Consider the following 21,470-nt stretch of genomic DNA (forward strand, 5'->3'; position numbering starts at 1 on the left):
GTTTACCCGTACGAGACGCTGGTGGTGACTCAGCGAGGACGAAGCAAACTGCCTCCTGGTGTGGACAGAACCAGACTGGAGGTAAAACCTGTCACAATAAAAGCCCTCCACCACCTCTTTTTTCATGTAGACTTTTAATGTGAAACACCTGAAGGAAGTGTTGTGTTTCATTGACAGTAGTTTGTGTGTCTCTGGCTGCTGCAGCGCCACCTCTCTCAGGAGGAGTTCTTCAGTGTCTTCGGGATGTCCATCGACGACTTCGACTGCCTCTCTCTCTGGAAGAGGAACGACATGAAGAAGAAGTTCTGTCTCTTCTGACAGTTGCCGGGACTCCACCTCCCACAATCCCCTGCATCTCCTGGGATCACCGATAGGAAACCACGCACTCTGAACAGAACGCCACTGTCATCATCATCATCATCATCATCATCATCATCATCATCATCATCATCATCATCATCATCATCATCATCATCATCTTCTTCTTCTTCTTCTTCAGAGCAGCGGCGTGTCGACGTCTCTGGTTTCAGGTTTGACTCTGGTGAGACTCAGATCAGGTTTGAATCTTCAGTCTCTGGATGTTTGAGTCAAACGATAAAACGACACAGCGAGAAGAAGAGCGGTGGGCGGGACCTCAGAGAGCCAGGGACCAATTAAAATTAGTTTTGATAAAAACTCCACAGGAAAGTAAAATTAATTTAGATTCAGAATCGTCAACACCTGTTACTGAGCAGCAGCGCCCTCTGCAGCCACACGTTGGGATCAGTTCTGTTGGGCTCCGTGTCCGAGCAATGAAGTGACTGCGTCGTCCCACTGGATATTACCCATGATCCTCTGCTTCCTGACCCAGAAGAGCTGCTGCTGTAACAAATCCACCAAACTCTGTTCAGAATTCTTCATATTTCAAAGTTTCCTGCTGAATATTGGAGATAAACTCTGGTTTTTAATAACTTCAGAGTCTTTTTAACTGATCTCAGTTCAGCATTAAGGCTCATTTATTTGGACTTTACGTACGAAGAGAGATTCGTCCGATTCAAACCTTGTAACCGTCACTGCCCACGTAGTTTCAGTTGGCATGACAGTTTAGCAATATGTCCACTAGAGGACAGCACAGAGTCAACATGGTGAAGGTGGAGGAGGTGCGATAACGTCCCTCTTGTCTCAGGTGAAATAACATCATATAGATACTCGGAACAGTTTCACCATTTCTTCCTCGTGTCCTATGGAATGATCACAACACGTTTTAATCTGCTGCTTTAAGGTAGAAAAGTTTTATAGTGTTGATTGAAGTTGAACTGGTTTTTACTGTTGATCTCACACGACCACGATTTTAAAAGATACAACATCAGCTGCACCAGGCGGTTGAAAGACTGATCACATGTTCCGCTGTCCACATACTCTTATTGTATGTGACAAGTTCAATAGTGACTCATTATGATAATGAAATAATGAAAAATTTAATGACTGAATTTTTAAAAGTTTAAAAACTTTCAACTGTCATCGGCTGATTCTCGAATCTGAACTGTGGCGGTGAAACTATCTCCTTGTTTTTCTTTCTATTTTAGCAAAAGCCACTGCCCTGTGTTATCTATGTACACTGCACACACACACACACACACACACACACACACACACACACACACACACACACACACACACACACACACACACACACACACACTCCTGGTCTGTGCGCTGAACAATAACAAACGTGGAACCAGAGCTCGGAGACTGAGTCTGTCTGTAATCACTTCTGCTCACCACTGTGGACTCAGTTTCCCACAATGCATCGCTCTCACGCTGAATGAAGGAAAACTGATGGAAAAACATTTCTGTTGAACTTTGAAAAACAAACGACGGCGTTCAGCTTCGATTAAAAATCTTTCCAGCTGTTGACGTGAACCCTACGCTCGAGATACCTAGAACCTTTGAACCTCCGAACTCCAGAACCCTTAGACCCTCAGACCCTTTGCAGAACCCTACCCAGAACCCTTTGCAGAACCCTACGCAGAACCCTTTGTAGAACCCTACGAGAACTCTACGCAGAACCCTACTCACAACCCTTTGCAGAACCCTACCCAGAACCCTTTGTAGAACCCTTTGCAGAACCCTACCCAGAACCTTTGCAGATAGAACCCTTTGCAGAACCCTACCCAGAACCCTTTGCAGAACCCTACCCAGAACCCTTTGCAGAACCCTACCCAGAACCCTTTGCAGAACCCTACCCAGAACCCTTGCAGAACTCTACACAGAACCCACTCACAACCCTTTGCAGAACCCTACCCAGAACCCTTTGCAGAACCCTTTGCAGAACCCTTTGCAGAACCCTACCCAGAACCCTTTGCAGAACCCTACCCAGAACCCTGACGTGCACCTTCCTGAACGGGGTCCATCGAGCTGTTGCCCTGAAATGTAACATTGACATTTGAAAACAACATGGGGCCTTTGGTGTCGACGCAGATGTAAATGATCTTTTCAGCTCCACCCACTCGAGAGCGCCCTCTAGGTGAATTTCAGCCAATCGGGCTCTGGATGATGTCAATACATCGTCTTCACAAAGAACTCAGACAGTGCGATGAATGACACGACCCCAGCATCACGACTTAGCTCCGTCTCTACGCAGCTCTGGTTCGTCCAATCAGCAGGTTGTAAACATTTACTGTTGCTTAGTGACCAAATGATGTGCAGCTATTTATTAACCACGTAGATAAATGACGCGTTTGTTTTTTGAATCAAACAAATCTAACATGTAAAATCCTGAAGGTTGAAAACTGGACTTTTCTGAACCAAATGACGACGCAAGGAATGATGGGAAATCACGGGACGTGTTTCAGCCGGAGGGAAGCTTCAGTTTTTGTGCCGACCTCAGCACCTGAAGTTTTATTTACCGTCCTGACGTCCACCAGCATCAGATCGGATCTTTACACGTGTTTTATCTGAAGCTGCATGAAGAGACTACGATGATTCATCGTTCAACACGTTGAACAGAAGCAGCTCGAGTCCAACATGGAGGATTTTCTTTTGCTGAGTTTAGTCATTTAGATTTTCTTCGAGTTTCGCGAAGGTTTCACTTATTTTTATACTGTGGCGACTTTTCTCTCACAAACTAACAATCATCAGCTGACATCATATGAAACATATTTGAGATTTTATCCACGTCAGTATATAATATAATAAAAGATGATCTAACGATTGAAACAGGAATTATTAGACTTTTTGTACTAAATATATTTTCCTGACATTTTAAATGCAGTACTTTTATTTTGGCAGTGCAGCGTTGGTACTTCCTGTCCCTCCTGCTCTGATGACGTCATGTTTCAAGTTATTTACACTCAGTGTTTGTATTGTTGTGATTTATTGAAGCTAAAATGAGGTCATGAGCTCGATCTCGCTGCAGAATCACTGTCATGGCGTCGATCCGTATCACTGCTGCCTCGCCGCCTCGCCGCCACGCCGCCACGTGCTTCCTGCTTCTGTGGAACAAAAAGACTGAAAATCAAAAAAAAAAAAGTGAGGTTTGTTTTTGGAGTGAACGCACATTAGTCACTTTACGTCTCGAGATGATTGACTTTGTTCTTTCTCTTTGATGATACTGAGAGGATTCACGCTTTGTTCGGATTGGTTGAGTTTTCCTTCGAGACAGGAAGTGGGTTGCTGTGACTAACACCATGACGACACAAAGATTGTTCCATGTTTCTTTTTTTTTCTTTTTGTACATTTTCAGGTGATTTATTCTGTTATTGAATTATTTTAAGCATCTGATTGGCTGATGAAACTGCTGTATGCATGATGTCACCGTGACGATGTCAGACTTTTGTTCAACCTTTATTTCGATGGATGATATAATCACACTGGCAGTTACATAGTGGGGGGTCGACCTGCAGCTGATGATGTCATGAATAACTGCAGCTGGATGCAGGTGATGTAACAGGTGATGTAACAGGTGATGTAACAGGTGAATGGTGACGTGAGTGAATAACATGAGTTACAATAAAGAGTGTTTCTCTTTGCTTTGAGCAGAAAGTGTTCAACTTCATTTATTTCACCCACTTCACATCATCCACCACCGTTTAGGTCACGCCCACTCTACGCTCTGATTGGTCGGCTGTGACGTGGTGAGAGAGGAACCAGGAAGTGAACTTCTCTTTCGGCTCTGTTCACATCCTCGAGGAGAGAAACTGACACTGTTGTGGCCATTTTTGAAACATCTTGATAGCCCCCTGGTGGCTGGCTGCAGTATAGGTCATGAATCCCTCCTCCTCCATGTTAGCAGATGGGACATGCATCAAACAAACAAAAATCAAAGTAGACATTTTTACATACAGAATTCTCTTTATTACTGTTCATGTGTGTGGTTTGTATAAAAGTTTTAAACATTTACTGAACTGATGTTATTTTTTCATAATATCGAGTATTTCAGAGTTTTACACAATCTTCAGACCCAAGTTCACAACTTTTCAAAATGAAAGCTCTGTAGTTCAGCTCCATAGAAAGCAGGACAGCATCGAAACCAATGGGCCTTTACTTTGAAACAAAGTGAAGTGTGAAGGTGAGAAGATGAAGAGTTCACGAAACACAGACAGAAACTCACTGACGTTCTTTATGAGAGTAAAAATCAAACATTGTTCACAAGCTTCAAACTCAGTTTGTTTCTGAAGGAAACGTCGACATCGAGGCTTCGTTTTCCTCGACAGGAAACAAGAGCGACAAACACCAGTTTACATCAAAGTTCACTTTTTCACTTTTGATTAAAACTCTCTCTCTCTCTCCCTCTCCCTCTCTCTCTCTCTCTCTCTCCCTCCCTCTCTCTCTCCTCTCTCTCTCTCTCTCCCTCTCTCCCTCCCTCTCTCCTCTTCACATAATGGTGTGTTGGTCCGTCTCTCCCTCTCTCTCTCTCTCCCTCCCTCTCTCTCTCTCTCCCTCTCTCTCCTCCCTCTCTCTCCCTCTCCTCCTCCTCCTCCTCCTCCCTCTCTCCCCTCCTCTCTCCCTCTCCTCTCTCTCCCTCCCTCTCTCTCTCTCCTCCTCCTCTCTCCCTCTCTCCCTCCCTCTCTCTCCCTCTCTCCCTCCCTCTCTCTCTCTCTCCCTCCCTCTCTCTCTCTCTCTCTCTCTCCTCCATCATAATGTGTGTTGGTCTGTCTCCCTCTCCCTCTCTCTCTCTCTCTCTCTCTCTCCTCCCTCTCTCTCCTCCTCCTCCTCTCCCTCTCTCCCTCCCCCTCTCTCCCTCCACACATAATGAGTGTGTTGGTCGTCCTCCCTCTCTCTCTCTCTCCCTCCCTCTCCTCCTCCTCTCTCCCTCCCTCCCTCTCTCCCTCTCTCTCTCTCTCTCTCCTCCTCCCTATGAGTGTGTTGGTCCGTCCTCCCTCTCCTCTCTCCCTCCCTCCCTCTCTCCCTCTCTCTCTCTCTCTCTCTCCCTCCATACATAATGAGTGTGTTGGTCCGTCCTCCCTCCTCTCTCTCTCTCTCTCTCCCTCCATACATAATGTATTTGGTGTTCGTCCTCCCTCTCCTCTCTCTCCCTCCCTCTCCTCCTCTCTCCCTCCCCCTCCCTCTCTCCCTCTCCTCCCTCTCTCTCTCTCTCTCTCTCTCTCTCTCCCTCCATACATAATGAGTGTGTTGGTCCGTCCTCCCTCTCCTCTCTCTCTCTCTCTCTCTCTCCTCCCTCTCCTCCTCCTCCTCCTCCTCCCTCTCTCCCTCCCTCTCTCCCTCCATACATAATGAGTGTGTTGGTCCGTCCTCCCTCTCCTCTCTCCTCCCTCCTCCTCTCCTCCTCCTCCCCCCTCCCTCCCTCCCTCCCTCCCTCCCTCATGTGTGGCCGGTCAGACCTCTGGGAGTTGGACGGAGCAGATGTGAGTTATGAGCCTGAAGATCAGCAGCGACTGAGACGAGCAGCAGACATGGACAAACAGAAAGGTACTGAGCTCCTGTCACGACCCAAATATTCACACATCATATCAAAATCATCCAAATCTTCCATATGAAGAAAAATCACATTACAATTCAAACTTTACATGTGAAAATACATTTACTTTCAACACAATCATGAATTCAATTAACTTTTAACTTGACATGTAAAAACACAAATGTCACATTTGATTTCTGAAGAGGCTTTAAAGGTTTTTATTCCATCGTGAGTATTGATTATCAACCCGGTGTAATTACTCTATTTAAGTGGTACTTTGACTTTACTGTCACTTTGTATTTAATGTCACTTACTTCTGCTGCTCCTGAAAACTTTAGTGACTTTTTATTTGGAATCATTCACTGATTAAATATAAATATAAATATAAATGTAGTTTCACAGACTGAGGAGAATATAAATTACATTAACGAGACATAAACTTTAATCTTATTATCATTTAATAATACGACACTTTACTCTGAAATGGTTGTTTCAGCACTGAGTACTTTTTTTATTTTTTAGTACTTTAAGTTTTGATGCTTTTGATTTTGAGATGAGGAATTTTCAGAGTAAGTGAATAAGTTGAGGTCTCACTCTGATCTAAAATACATAGATCAAAGTTAATCATGTAAACACCAGTGTCTTATGGTTTGTAAACTGTACACTCGTCTGGGCTCTTCCTCCTCCTGCACTCACTCCTCCTCCTCCTCCTCGTCATCATCATCACTTCCTCCTCTTGCTGTTCTCAGGAGACTGAGCTAATAGACTGTTTAGATTTAGTAGACCTCACTGTGTGTGTGTGTGTGTGTGTGTGTGTGTGTGTGTGTGTGTGTGTGTGTGTGTGTGTGTGTGTGTGTGTGTGTGTGTGTGTGTGTGTGTGTGTGTGTGTGTGTGTGTGTGTGTGTGAGTGTTAGTCTGACTCCGGCTGTCGTTAGTTTTAGTTTGATGACGTTTCAAATCAACATTTAAGACCTTTTAACAAATAACAACTATAGAAAAACATTCATTCATGTTTGTTCTTTTATTTTATTGATTATTTGTTGACACAAACAACCACCATACAAACTCACTTCATCACTTAACCAAGCAGCAGAAATACAAACCTGAAGAAAATAGTCCTGTAATAACCTCACATGACCGGACACCATTTACATCCTCCATAAAAATAAATCAGAATCAAACTCAACACAACAACAACAACGACTCGTACAAACACGAACAAACAAAATAAAAGCAATTCATTCATATTTGATCTAGTTGAATTACATATCACAGTTTTCCCAGGACGTCCAGTTGTGTATAACAGTAAATCTTAGTAATATGATATAAACGTTAACGTGCCCTGGACACACTGAACAAGGAGCAGGTCCAGGGGCCCGAGGGGTCAAAGGGCCCCTGGACCTGAGCCTCAGTACGAAGTTACAGGAGAAAGATCTCTTATTTTAAAGTCACAGAGCTGAAAGAACAATTACAGAGAAGAAACAAGCACAAAGTCACACAGAGCCGTGACAGATGGTGCAGTGTTGGGGCCCATTGTCCCCTCGTCCATCCAGGACCTGAACCCAGATTTAACAACACAGCTCGCTAATTCAAAACTAAATAATGAGTTCATTCAGTGAAGTTTAGTGACCTCTACGAGTCGATGAGTGGCTGAACAACTGTTTCCTGACTGATTCCAGTCGGAGCTCACTTCACTGCTGCACCTTCAGAGATCACATTTAACACTTGAACATAAAATGTGAAGCTTGTAATTTATCTTCATGATTTTCTCATCCAGCTGTTCATCTTTCGTACGTGTTAAAGACGTACGAGTTCATTTGCTGCGAGTCAGTAACGATGAGAAACTTCTGCTGATTGGACGAGAAGCTCGGTCAGTTTGAGGAAACGGCAACTCAGTAACGTAAATGTTTCTGCTCGTCTATATTTAACGAGCAGAAGATGAAAGAGAAAGCTGCTCCACAACACACACACACACACACACACACACACACACACACACACACACACACACACACACGCACACACACACACACACACACACACACACACACACTGTGGTAGGAGGTATGGTGGAATACCAGCTAATTTGAGGGTTGGGGTTTTATGGTGAAGTAGCTCATGTCACTAAAACACACACACACACGATGACCTTTACTTTCTTTCTTTTAACGCAGCTTTATTGACATGGACACAGTCTGTCCCTTCAAAGACTCTTATTGTGAAAATATGTGACTGTTAAAAAACAACAGAAACATTTCCCAGCACAAACTGAATTCATGTTTATTTGTTTGTTGTCTTTCATTGATTCAACACTGGACCTGATTCACTGTCTACAACATCAAACAACATCAAAGCCACAGACAGGAAGTGATGTTGATCAGATAAGAAGCGTTCAGGAGCTTAAATGCTTCATGTCTCTTCTCCGTCTGATGTCTTGTCTCTGTCGTCTCTGTCGTCTCTGTTATTTCTGTGTTCATGTCTCTGTCTTATTGTCTCCGTCTTCTTGTCTCTGTCGTCTCTGTCGTCTCTGTCGTGTCTGTTTTCTCATCTCTGTCGTCTCTGTCTTCTATGTCGTCTCTGTCGTCTCTGTCTTCATGTCTATGTCCTCTGGTCTCTGTCCTCTGGTCTCTGTTGTCTCATTTCTGTCTTATAGTCTCTGTCTTCTATGTCTCTGTGGTCTTGTGATTGTCATCTTGTCTCCGTGTTGTTGTTGACGTGTGGTGGGCGTGTGAGGTATGTGCAGCTCGGTGTTTAAAGCAGCAGCGTCGTGATAAGCAGAGCGTCAGGATCCTTTAAATCAGCAGAGACGAGTTAATGAGTCAACCTCGTCGTCCCACTCAGCTCCGACTGAATGGACTCAGTCTGTCTGTGTGAATGGAGCTTCAGTTCCTCTGACTTCAGACTCATTCACTCAACAGAAAACAACACGACATGTTCATGTCATCACTATTTTTATAAAATGAGTTCTAAATACAGAAACTATAAAATCATCATCTTATTCAGAGAAACGAAATAATGTTTGTAGGATGGAGTTTGTAGGAGTCTGTTAGGAGGTTCTAGTTTACCTTGATGATGTTCTGATGGTCTTGAGTGTAATGTAAGTGGTTCTAGAGGTGGTTTGGGTGGTTCTAATGGTCATGTGAGAGGTTCTAGACGTTTTCGAGGAGGTTTCAGAGGGTGAAGAGAGGTTGTCGGGGTTCTTGAAATGGTTTTAGTCATCCAACAGGTTCTGATGGTTCATATAGAAGGTTCTTGTCTTCCTTGATGATGTTCTAATGGTCTGGGAAGTTCTATTTGTCCTTCAGGACGTTCAAGTTGTTCCACACATAATTCGAGAGGTGGTTTGAGTGGTTCTAGTGGTCATGTGAGTGATCTTCTAGGAGGGTCCAGTGGGCACAGAGGAGGTGTGGGGGGTTATTAAACTGGTTTTATTTGTCCATAAGAGGTTTATGAAGTTCTTATGTTCATTAATGATACTCTAATGTTCTTATAGAGTTCAAAAGTTCATGTTGGTTGTTTTCGTGATCCTTTATCAACAGCGCTCCTCGGCCATTCAGGATATTTTATGGTCATTCACGATGTTCTGGTGATGATCAAGGACGTTCTCTGTGTCATTTAGGTGCTTTTAGTTTGTTTTTTAAGAAGTTGTGACTGAGCAGGTTCTGAGGGCCCTTTATGTGGTTGTAGGGGCCATAAAGGTGGTTGTCCTGTTCCTTTGGGAGGTTCTATTGGACAATAAGGTTGTTTGGTCCTGGAGGTGGTTCTTGTGGTCAGTGAAGAGGCTTGGATGTACTTTTGATGGTCAAGAAGTTTTATAAGGGGTCCTTTATGAGGTTCTATCAGCTTCTAGGGGTCTTAAGCAGGCTTTATGGGTCCACTGAAAGGTTGACATGGTCTCCAAGGAGGTCCTACTGGCTCTGTAGATGGTTCTTTTTTGTCCTTTCAGATGTTTGGAAGAGGATTTTTCTTGAGATGTCCATTAAGAGGGTTTTAAGGGTCATTGTGGACTATTGGTCCTTCAGGATACTCCAGTGGTCTTTTGGTTCCAGTGTTGGTCATAGAAAACGTTCTTCAATTCTATTCGCAGGTTCTTCTGGTCATTGAGGGGATTCTAAAGAGGAGTTGAGAAGTTGTGAGGATCATTATGGAGTCATTCAAGAGCTTCTCGCTCTCCTTTTGTTTTTATTTATAGGATCATTTAGCCATAGAGGAGGTTCTACGTTAAACGTCAAATTAATGTGTTTATTCAGTACAGTTGTTTTCCACGACAAAATACTTCCTGTTTCCCAGTTTTTGTGCAGGAACCTTGAGTTTTTAAATGACGTAACAACACAGTCATTCACACCGAGTCTTTATTCTGAGTTAAACATTAGCAGCTTATCAGTGTGTGTCGTCCCTTCAGTTAACGTGAAGGTCAGGAAGTTGGTGATGGGAAACCTGAGCAGGTTCTGTTTCACGCCTCAGCAGAACAATCATGAAAACATCTGATCTGAAGTCACATCATGACTGAGGTGATAATTACCTGAATCTGAACATGAATCTTCATGAATAAACATTGTAATGACTTGATAGGCTAGTTTGTAAAATACAAGGTTTGTGTTTTTTATCTGTGTGACAGTGGATAATAATTTGAACTGAGAGACTTTTTTCTCTGCGTTTGAATGATTTCAGCTCTTTATTCTTCTGAGGCCGAGACACAGTCAGTATTCATTCACACAGAGAGAGAGAGACAACGGCTGCTTTCATGAGACGAACACAGATCGACCTCATGTCTTATCAACCTGATGACGACAAACTGAACCCAGATCAGTTGTCCAGCTTGTTTAACGACACGAGAAACTCACATAAAGACATGAATAATCTGATATAGAGACTCGTAATTTAGCGTGTACATGTTGGAACATGCAAACAGTAACATGCTAAGTTCAGAGAAAGTGTAGCCACATGTTGTTCAATATTTAACATGTTAGCCTTGAACACTGATCATAGACGGTGACGAGCAGGAGTCATGACCTAAATGTGGTCGACACCTACTGGGGCTTCTGTCAGGACTGTGATTGGACCGTCACTGTCCAATCAAAACCTGGTGCAAAAACAGGGTCAAGACTCCTACTTGTAACTTCAGGGTCACATAGAGTGTGGGAACTTTAAGCACTGACTTTTAGATGCAAGTTTTCCACTTTCGAGCTTTTCACACGTGGTCACAAAAGCACCTTTCCTGTGTCTGTATCTGACCTCATCACTATATGTGACCTCATTATCTGACATCATCACTGACCTCATTTTATTCACTCAAATACAAATCTTTGCTACACATGTATTAACTATTTTAGCATCATATAGAATGATTTGTGAACCCGACCTTGAGCCCAGTCTAGTACTTGAGTAAATGTATTTTAAACCCTGTCTGTCTGTCTCTCTGTCTGTCTGTCTCTCTGTCTGTCTGTCTGTCTCTCTGTCTCTCTGTGTCTCTGTCTGTCTGTCTGTCTGTCTGTCTGTCTGTCTGTCTGTCTGTCTGTCTGTCTGTCTGTCTGTCTCTGTCTGTCTGTCCCTCTGTCTGTCCTCTGTCTCTCTGTCTCTCTGTCTCTCTGCCTCTCTGTCTGTCCCTCTGTCTCTCTGTCTCTCTGTCTGTCTCTCTGTCTGTCCCTCTGTCTCTCTGTCTCTCTGTCTGTCTCTCTGTCTGTCTGTCTGTCCCTCTGTCTGTCCCTCTGTCTGTCTGTCTGTCTGTCTGTCTGTCTGTCTGTCTGTGTCTGTCTGTCTGTCTGTCTGTCTGTCTGTCTCTCTGTCTGTCTGTCCTCTGTCTGTCTGTCTGTCTGTCTGTCTGTCTCTCTGTCTGTCTGTCTGTCTGTCCCTCTGTCTGTCTCTCTGTCTGTCTGTCTGTCTGTCCCTCTGTCTCTCTGTCTGTCCGTCTGTCCCTCTGTCTTTAGTGCTGTCCAAGCTTCTCTGGGACCTGCAGTCCTTCCTGTCTGTTCTGGACTCAGAGAACTTGAGTTACATCGCTCAGGCTCAGAAGAAGTCCATCTCAGAGCTGCTGTCCAAACTGCAAACACACGACACCCCAGGTAACAATAATTATATATATATATATATTGAAATATATATTCAGTAAAAGTTGAAGTGTCATTTTGTGTTAAAACTGATGAAGTCTGTTGTGTTTCCAGTGGAAGACGCTGAGTACATGATCATGAGCTGTCCCTCATCGTCTCCTAGCAACGAGCTGACAGACACACCTTGGACAGGTAATGCAGGACGTGTCCAACGCTCTGGACAGTTTGTTATCAAGAGTCACACTGAGCTGAAAAGACGTTTGTACCTGAAGATGAAACTTGTTTAAAGAAGCTGTCCAATGAAAAGCTGCACTTTAACCTGGTTAACGTGGTTTTACCAGAACGGACTCGTTTGTCCAAAGCATCATGTTGAATCCTCAGAGCTGCTGATCAGGACCGTTATGTTACATGAATGTTAGAAACATGTTATTAGCTGTTTGATAACATGTCAAACAGAGGCGCCTGTTGTTGTGCTGGTTGTTTGTTTGTTTACTGTTTGTTTGTTGTCGAAGGCGTCTTCTCCTCTGAGCTGCTCTCGAACCAGGACTCGTGCGTCTGGCTGAAGAATGAGGTGAGTCAGTACAACTTCACTTCCTTTCTGTTTCCATGAGGAGGACCAGTCCTCTGTGAACGCTGGTTGAAAGCTCCAGTAGCCGGTAAACCCACTAACATCGGGCTTCTGTCTCTGATGGGAATGGATTCACAGGAAGTGGAACTCCTCTAATTGCGATGGGAAAGGACCTAATCACCTTTTTTTAAACCAACGTTTAAAAAAGCTGTTACCTGCAAATTCTGGTGTAAATAATAAAAGCACACACTCATTGAAAGCTGTAAGTAACTAAGAAATACTTGAACTGTACATTAGTATTTATAATGTATTGTTGATTTAACTTCTACTTTGTGCTGCACTACATTTATGATACTTTGATTCTCCATGGAAAACATCTTTATCATTATTCCACATGACAGATTAAAGCTCTGCTGCAGAATAACACACTGACATGTAGTCTACAGAACAGTGGAAGACATCAGGGGCCCACAAAGCTTTGTGGGGCCCTGGGGCCCCTGGGAGGTTCTTCATGGGGGGAGGAGGAGGAGGAGGAGGAGGAGGAGGAGGAGGAGGGTCAGTAATGTGATGTGGGTCAGTAATGACAGACTGAGTCCTGAGGTTAGGGAGGAGACAACCGGGTTAGTGTGTGTGTGTGTGTGTGTGTGTGTGTGTGTGTGTGTGTGTGTGTGTGTGTGTGTGTGTGTGTGTGTGTGTGTGTGTGTGTCCGATGACAGGATGTACAGTGTTTACATATGAAGCCATCTCCCCTTTATCTCTCATCCTATTGGCTGAGAGCTCTGCAGAGGAAGTGGTCACTGATGGCGGCAGATTAGCATCTGGTCTACGTGATGGATGGACAGAGCACACACACACACACACACACACACACACACACACACACACACACACACACACACACATTAATATACCTAAACACACGTCTCCTGGGAAACTTGTTCCTACGCAGCCTTTTTAAATTCACTGGCTTCATAAAGGTCTTGACAGCGATGTTGTGGTAGTAACTGAGTATTCACTCATTACAGTATTTCCACATAATGTGAGTATTATTTGCTTCTTAAATACTTAACTCCACCTTATTTTAAAGGGAAATGCTGCACATTGTACTGCACTGTCAAGTTGTTTTCACATATTTAAACATATCATCTTGTAAAGTGTATAATTCACTTCCTGTTTCCTCACCCTGAAGTCGATGCATTTGATTTGAGGATTGAAATTAGATCTGCAACGTTTTTAACTTTTATTCTGTCACATAAAATACAACTTAAAAACCTGCTTATGATTATGTGTCGCTCTTTACAAATGAATATATAAATGAGACCACAGACTTTAAATAAACATGGTGACATGACGGCAAACCATCTCGATCGCCCTCTAGTGGCTGGCTGCAGTGTAGGTCATAAACCCTGCCTCCTCCATGTTAGCAGATGGGACATGGACCAAACTTAAAAAATCGATCTCTTTTATTTGCTGTTATTTCAGATTCAGGGCCCCACAGTGCCCCCCCACCCACCAGGAGGTCTAGGAAGTGATGATGATGAAGATACTTACGAAGAAGCAGAACCCTACATACCTGCCGACACGACCACGTCGAACACCGGTATCACACACACACACACACACACACACACACACACACACACACACACACACACACACACACACACACACACACACACACACACAAGCTGGGTTTACGTTTAAGTTGTTCAAGAGAGCAAAGAAAATGTAAATTTGATCCAACAACTGGTTTAAAAAGAATCAACTGGGCTGCACACGTTCACCAGAAGGTGGTGCTATTATCTACGTTTCCAACCTGGAAGAAGAAGAAGAAACGTGAGAAAGTGAACGTTGAGTTCAGGACTTTTTCATGTTTTAAAGGAATATCCTGAAAGATTGTGGAGACAGTTTTCTTCCTCTTCCTCTTCCTCTTCCTCTTCCTCTTCCTCTTCCTCTTCCTCTTCTTCCTCTTCTTCCTCTTCTTCCTCTTCTTCTTCCTCTTCTTCCTCTTCTTCCTCTTCTTCTTCCTCTTCTTCCTCTTCTTCCTCTTCTTCTTCTTTATGTCTGGAAGAAACAGCTGTTCAGTCATGTGAGGTAAATCTTCTCTACGTCACAACTTATTCAGAAGAATTTACTTTGTCATTTTGTTACATTTCCAGTCAAACTTTCTGCTGTGATACTTTTAAAATGCACATTAAAACATGTCGATGGAAACACAGCTACAGGAACACGTGTAGCAACACGTCAACGTTAAGATATTAACACTAACCTTCATCTTCAGAGAAGGCGGATTCAGACAGCAGTCACTATGAGTCGTACGGTGATGAAGATGATGAGGAGGATGAGGGGGAGGAGCTAGTGAAGGACAGAGCTCATTACATCCAATGGAGCGCCTCTCAGCCCTGCCTAAGACCCGCCCCTGAGTCCCGCCTCTGTGGTTACCTGTGGAGGAGGAAGTGGCTCGGACAGTGGACCAAACAGCTGTTCATCATCCGGAACAACGAGCTGCTGGTGAGCGCCGTCCTCTCGAGGCTGCTGTGATCAAACTGTGACGAGGCCTCGCTGCCACAGACTGTAAATAAATATGGACGACATGACGGCTTCCAAAAGTGAAGCCAAAGCATCTTGATCTCCCCCTGGTGTCTGGTTGCAGTATAGGTCATAAACTCCTCCTCCTCCTCCTCCATGTTAGCAGATGGAACATGGACCAAACTAACAAATCAAAGTAGACGTTAAAATGTTTGTCAAAGATGGTCATCACCACAAGATGGCAGTGTTTGTATCTGAGATATTTTGGCTTCATTTCTAGAGGGAGTGTGTTGTCGTCTTTATTTACAGTCTTTGATCGTCCGTAAATCAAAGTCAGCAGATCACATGACTCCACTGAAACTCTGCCTCACTTTCTGTGTTGATATCTTTCTGTGTGTGTCAGTGTTATAAATGTGCTCGGGACCTGCTGCCTCACCTGGAGCTGAACCTGCGCGGCTGTCAGCTCGTCTACAAGTCCAAGAGCAACAGGAAGATCCAGCACCAGCTCAAACTGGTTTTGCTGGGCTCCGACACCCTGGTGCTGGGATACAGCAGCTTCCAGCAGGCCGACGAGTGGAGGAGGGTCAGCAGCACACCACACATCTCACAGAGAAGCACATTTAGCACTTCAAATAATTTGTTAAAGATTAGAGCAGTCGTCCCCGACCTTTGACCTCTGACACAAAGCCAGCGTGATGTCTCCCATGTTTCAGATATATAAAGTTCTCACATGATTCTAAAGAGAAATCATCGACGTTTCACCTACAAATAAACTGTTTTCAGACATGAACTCTGGGAAATGTCTGGATTGTTCCTGGACATTTTCTGTCGTAATCATCATCACGTTAAGTTAAAGGTTCAGAGTGAAGGATTAAGTGGCATTTTCAGGTGTTGCCTAAATCCGAATCCCACGACCTGGAAGACTGAGGATCTTCACAGATATTTAGTGACCTCTAGTGGTGAACTTACATATTATAACCAACTAAACCCTGAGGACATGAGGACACGAGGACTTTCAAGATGCTTTTACACATGAACGCTGTAAAATGTTGTCTGGGCATTTCCTGTAGTTAGTGTTTCTCCTGTGAAGCAGCAGCACCGGCGTCGGCCCTCATCACCGAAACCTCTGAACCTTCTCGTGTTTCCAAGTGGACGTCTTCGTCTTCTACGTGTTCGGCTCCTCTTCTTCATCCTGAGATCTTTGTGTTCTTCCAGTTTCACGTCCGTCACGTGTTAGAAACCTCATCAACACGTCCACTCGCTCTCTGGGAAGCTTCCACACATTGTCCTGGGGGGTCGGCAGGAAACGTTCTGGAAACATGTCTGGAGTTCAGTGCAGGTTCATGAAAACAGCTTCAGGGAAAAGGACAAACCCCAACAACAGTTTAGTGAATCTTCTTCTTCTTTCCTCTCCCACGAATCTTCTGACGACCCTTCAGATTTATCTGTCTTCCATTTTGTGTCCCTATGTTGGGACTAAAATAGCTGTTCACAAAGTAGTGAAAACTAGTTTTGTGATTGACGTGAGTTCTTTATCTTCCACTTCTAGTTTTATTTCGATAGTCACACATGAATATTGTAGCTCAGGTGCAAATACTGTATGTGAATATATATTGACCGTGTGTGCAGGTGATAGAGGAGGTGAGTGTTGGAGGTGAAGAGGAGATTCATCGATCATCATCTCTGATCCGATCAGAGCAGCTGCTGTCCTGCAGGGTGAGACACACACACACACACACACACACACACACACACACACACACACACACACACACACACACACACACACACACACCCTCCAGATGAATCAGTTATACAATGTGACGTCCCCTCTCGCTGTGTGTCTCTTCAGTCCAGTTCAGTCCAGACCGACTCTGAGGAGGAGAAACCTTCAGCTCGCTGCAGCCTCCACAAACACAAAGGTACTGAAAGCGTCAGAAACGTTTTCCTGTTCGTTTCAAACATTTCACAGTTAATTTCCAGATCCTGTTTGCAGACTCTTGATAAACTTGAATCTTCAGCTGAACAGAAACAACACACGACGGCAGACTTCACTGTTCTGAGTCCTGTTACGACCAGTATGCACAAAAACACTGATTGTTTCATCTTCATTAGTGCTAATCCTTTAGTGTGGGAGACACTGTCGACCAATCAGCTGTTAGCTGCTCAGTGAGAAGACTAAGAGTACGGGACCCAGAGTTGATCCCTGTGGTGCTCCACATGTGGTGTTTGTGATTGACAGGCAACCTGAACGTGCTGATGAACTGTCAATGGCAGAGTTTACTGTGTCGGGTGGAGGACGGCGTCCTTAACATGTTTGGAGAGGAGGAGGAGGAGGAGGAGGAGGAGGAGGAGGAGGAGGGAGGGGAGAGGAAGAGGGAGCGATCCCCTCAGTACACTGTCCAGCTCCGAGGCTGCGAGGTACGAGCCGGGCCCGACACTGACCACTCCTACAGGATCACACTGAGCATGCTCGGGGACCAGGTCGCGGTGCTGGAGGTGAGTGTTTGCTCACAGGTTCTTATTTTATTTTATTATTAATTCTTTGTTTGTGTATTCATGTGCAGGGACCGTGCACATGAATACACAAAGAGATGTTGTGGCCATTTTAGGTAAAAGAATTGTTGTCAAACTATATAATTTATGAGATTAAAGTCGTACATTTATGAGAAGAAAAGCTCCAATATTCTGTGAAATTAAACATTTTTAACTTAATTTTATTTATGCATCTGGAAAAAAAACATCTCGGACAAATATGACGATTTTTACAACATGAATCAAACAAGTTCACATCCCAGAGTGTTTTGGTTAATTTTACAATCTGGGCTAAAAGCATTTTCTAATTAAATCTTATCTCAAAGTATAATTAGTGTCGGTGGTCGACTGCAGGTCGCTGTGAGCTGCTGCGTGTGATGACGTGGATCCAACCTTTCAAATTAAAGCGATGATGTTCCTCGACAAAAACAAGGGTTTTCTTTCGAGCTTTTTTCTGAGAAAAAAAAGTTTCATGTGGAGTACCACAGGGATCAACTCTGGATCCCCCACTGTTTAGTCTCTTCACCACTAGGGGGCATATTTAGCCAGCATGACACTAAATTAGAAACTTCATAGCTTTAAATATATCGACTTAGAAGTAGCATTTCTAATCATATAAAGCCTAAAATGACCTTTAAAAGAATCAGGACAAAACCTAAACACTAGTTTTTGATTCATTATAAATAAAAGAGCGATTAGAAAGAAGTACATTACGATGTAATGAACAGATCTCACAGCTGAAGTCATTGATTCTTCAGATCGTTTCATAAAAATGAAATAAAACATTGTTACAAATAAAAGAGACAAATAAGACTAAAGAAATGATTTGCTCAAAAGGAAACATTCAGACATGACAACATGTAAATAAAAACATGTGATGTCAATATTCTCAGATAAACGATGCTCGACTGTCGAACTGAACGTTAACATGTGAACATATCATCAATAACAAAACAATAATTTCATTATTTACACCACGTGACAAACAATAACCTGACGTGTTTTCTTTATAATCAATTATTGTTTATTAATTGGTTAATTTTGTTTCCTCCCTCCCTCAGGTCGGTAGTTCGGAGGAAAAGGAGCGTTGGCTGAAGCTACTGCAGGACGGAGCTGTCAGTCACAGTCACCATGACAACAACGCACAGGGACACACAGGTGGAGTTCTCAGGTAAGGGTCACGTCCTTCTCTTCTTCTTCTTCTTCTTCTTCTTCTTCTTCTTCTTCTTCTTCTTCTTCTTCTTCTTCCTCTTCTTCTTCGTCTCTCCTCAGTGGGCTGCAGACTCGGAGGTTTCCCACCTCCAACACCTACATGGACGACCCCTTCCACCTGAGTGGACCAGGCCGGGACCAGCCCATCTACTCCAACACCTCCATCCTGGAGCACATGGTACAAACACATGTGTAACTTCACTGCAAAACATATGAAACATGGCAACGTATTTTCATATTTATACTGTGACATAACTAACACGAGTGGATGACATGCAGAGCTGGGAAGTAACAAAGTTCAGATCCTTTGTTTTTCATGTTCACAAATCTTTTCTAGATTAGTTCCTCTTCTAGTAAATAGTTCTTTTATTTTATTTAAAGAAGAGTTGTTCAAGTGAAATAGTCTTTAAACTATATTAATGTGACATGAGTTTGCTTTGCACATCTGGAAGAAAACTTTTTTCTTTTATAGTTTGAGTACATTTCAGGACCTGTACTTTTATACTTTTACTTGAGTAAAGAGGTTGAATCAGTACTTTTACTTGTGTAAGTACTGATGGTATCTGTACTTTTGTGTACTTTTACCTCCGGTGATGACATATTAGTAACAGTGTTTGTCTTCAGCTCCACAGCTCAGAGTCGTCCAAAGACTCAGTGACCGTCAGCAACACAGATATCACCAGTGAGTCAGTTTGTATAAAGTTTCAGTGACTGTATATAAAGACCATCAGTGACTGTATATACAGAGGATCTGACGATATATAAACTGTGTTATTATATGTTTCAGACAGGAGGGGGGTGGAGGTGGAGCGCAGCGTTCAGAAGTTGGAGTTGACCGGGAAGAGGCCGGTGCAGCTGAGGTCCGGTTCAGAGATCAACCTGTCGTCTGCTGGGAAGCAAAACAAACGCACCTCTTTCCGACAGTCGCTGGCTGTGTGTAGTGAACGTGCTCAGGTGAACACACACATCAACCTGTCGCACAATACACACAAACAAACATTGATTGGTTATTTGTGTTGCACAGAGCTGCCTCTTCTTCTGGGGAACGTTTTCTGTAGATTTGAACTTTGTTCACATTCAATATAATAGGGAGAAACCAAGTTAATGTATAAACCCACATCAATCTAATGTCTCTCCTGGTGCCTGCTGGTCTCTCCTGGTGCCTGCTGGTCTCTCCTGGTCTCTCCTGGTCTCTACTGGTCTCTGCTGGTCTCTCCTGGTCTCTCCTGGTGCCTGCTGGTCTCTCCTGGTCTCTACTGGTCTCTGCTGGTCTCAGGTGGGTTTCCTGAACCCTCTGCTGCGACGGACGGCCTCAGCTAAAACCTCTCTGAGACGAGCTCCGTCAGCGTTGTTCATGGAACATGGGAAGGTCTTCCAGAGGAAGAAGGTGAGAACATTCACAAACCAACCAGACACGTGGACTCTGGAATAGTGTCCGGACAATTCTGGACTTTGTGTTTCTCATGTGAAGAGACACACTGACAGGAACACGTCAGGAACACGTCAGGAACACGATAGGAACACGTCAGGAACACGTCAGGAACACGTCAGGAACACGTCAGGAACATGTCAGGAACACGATAGGAACACGTCTGTGGTTCAGTTCATGTCTGAAAACATCTGAATATAGAAATAATTTGTTGAATCTTCTCTTTATCTATGATCCAGTTAAATCTGTTTGTTTTTGCAGGAGTGGGAAACTAAAGCTGCAGTTTGACTCTTCATCACATCGTCACCTGAAGAGTCGTCTTATAACTTCACGTCTACGTCTCGTAACATATACACATTCAGTTAGCACTTTATTAGGAACACCTGTGCACCTGCTTCTTCCATCACTTATCCAATCAGCCAGTCATGTGGCAGCTTTATCTATGATCGATCATATTCCAGCACATGTGAACACGTCTGTGTACGGAGACAAATCTGTTTCTTCTTCTTCTTCTTCTTCTTCTTCTTCTTCTTTGGTCGGTTTACGGCCATCTACTGCTGTACTTCAATCAATCAAATTTTATTTGTATAGCCCATATTCACAATTCACAATTTGTCTCATCGGGTCTAACAAGGTGAGACGTCCTCTGTTCTTAACCCTCAACAAGAATCTTTCCTTTTCTCTATCAATTTGTATTTGTGTGACTTTAGTTTTAAAAGTTGTTTTGTCTCTTTGTGGTTGTTTTGTGTCTTTGTCTCTTTGTGGTTGTTTTGTGTCTTTGTCTCTTTGTGGTTGTTTTGTCTCTTTGTGGTTGTTTTGTCTCTTTGTGGTTGTTTTGTGTCTTTGTGGTTGTTTTGTGTCTTTGTCTCTTTGTGGTTGTTTTGTGTCTTTGTCTCTTTGTGGTTGTTTTGTGTCTTTGTGGTTGTTTTGTGTCTTTGTCTCTTTGTGGTTGTTTTGTGTCTTTGTGGTTGTTTTGTGTCTTTGTCTCTTTGTGGTTGTTTTGTGTCTTTGTGGTTGTTTTGTGTCTTTCTTCCTGTGAGGCTCGTTCATTAATCAATCATCAGACGCAGCAGTAACTGAACAACGTGCTGAGCAGTGTGTTCAGTTACCTTTCTATGTTGTGTGTTTGCTTGTGTGCGTTGGATGTGACACAACTTCCTTGATTTTGTTTGTGATCAGTCACTGACCGATGTAAACTTCAGGATTTGTTTGATTTTATTTGTTGTTTGATGTGATTGTGTTGTAACTCAA

The 21,470-nt window shown here is 43.4% G+C and overlaps 3 protein-coding genes and 2 long non-coding RNA genes across 6 annotated transcripts in view; all 5 read left to right on the top strand.

Moving 5' to 3' along the window:
• Positions 1–1,916, top strand: part of LOC118114716 (dematin) — an 18,463-nt gene extending 16,547 nt beyond the window's left edge. For both annotated transcript variants that reach the window (XM_035165308.2, XM_035165307.2), the window contains 2 exons: positions 1–81; positions 205–1,916. In XM_035165308.2, coding sequence (XP_035021199.2) covers positions 1–81; positions 205–318 — 195 coding nt within the window. In that variant the 3' untranslated portion in view covers positions 319–1,916. The remainder of the gene's footprint in view (positions 82–204) is intronic.
• A 71-nt stretch (positions 1,917–1,987) lies between these two features.
• On the top strand, positions 1,988–4,016 carry LOC124852354. The gene is made up of 2 exons (XR_007032941.1): positions 1,988–2,090; positions 2,130–4,016. It is a non-coding gene; the product is annotated as an uncharacterized LOC124852354 (long non-coding RNA).
• A 1,793-nt stretch (positions 4,017–5,809) lies between these two features.
• On the top strand, positions 5,810–16,132 carry si:dkey-220o5.5 (actin filament-associated protein 1-like 2). The gene is made up of 7 exons (XM_047341115.1): positions 5,810–5,910; positions 11,827–11,961; positions 12,061–12,138; positions 12,459–12,517; positions 13,997–14,114; positions 14,796–15,025; positions 15,447–16,132. Exons 1-7 carry the CDS (start codon positions 5,895–5,897, stop codon positions 15,714–15,716), a joined length of 906 nt encoding a protein of 301 aa, XP_047197071.1. The 5' UTR covers positions 5,810–5,894; the 3' UTR covers positions 15,717–16,132.
• Positions 16,133–16,268: 136 nt separating this feature from the next.
• LOC124852355 lies at positions 16,269–17,374 on the top strand. Its single transcript, XR_007032942.1, has 3 exons — positions 16,269–16,759; positions 16,896–16,965; positions 17,286–17,374. It is a non-coding gene; the product is annotated as an uncharacterized LOC124852355 (long non-coding RNA).
• Positions 17,375–17,413: 39 nt separating this feature from the next.
• On the top strand, positions 17,414–20,898 carry LOC118114751. The gene is made up of 7 exons (XM_035165383.2): positions 17,414–17,542; positions 18,640–18,749; positions 18,851–18,968; positions 19,415–19,472; positions 19,578–19,744; positions 20,067–20,177; positions 20,481–20,898. Exons 1-7 carry the CDS (start codon positions 17,513–17,515, stop codon positions 20,505–20,507), a joined length of 621 nt encoding a protein of 206 aa, XP_035021274.1. The 5' UTR covers positions 17,414–17,512; the 3' UTR covers positions 20,508–20,898.
• The last annotated feature ends 572 nt before the right edge of the window (positions 20,899–21,470 follow it).

The sequence above is a fragment of the Hippoglossus stenolepis genome, chromosome 9 (genome assembly GCF_022539355.2).
Source record: "Hippoglossus stenolepis isolate QCI-W04-F060 chromosome 9, HSTE1.2, whole genome shotgun sequence".
Lineage (NCBI taxonomy): Eukaryota > Metazoa > Chordata > Actinopteri > Pleuronectiformes > Pleuronectidae > Hippoglossus > Hippoglossus stenolepis.

Coding starts and splice junctions, on each gene's coding strand:
- LOC118114751 (XM_035165383.2), top strand. CDS start 17,513: ATGCTCGGGGACCAGGTCGCGGTGCTGGAG. Junction 18,969..19,414: donor CCTCCATCCTGGAGCACATG/GTACAAACACAT, acceptor GTTTGTCTTCAG/CTCCACAGCTCAGAGTCGTC. Junction 19,745..20,066: donor TGTGTAGTGAACGTGCTCAG/GTGAACACACAC, acceptor TGCTGGTCTCAG/GTGGGTTTCCTGAACCCTCT.
- si:dkey-220o5.5 (XM_047341115.1), top strand. Junction 12,518..13,996: donor GCGTCTGGCTGAAGAATGAG/GTGAGTCAGTAC, acceptor CTGTTATTTCAG/ATTCAGGGCCCCACAGTGCC. Junction 15,026..15,446: donor TCCGGAACAACGAGCTGCTG/GTGAGCGCCGTC, acceptor TGTGTGTGTCAG/TGTTATAAATGTGCTCGGGA.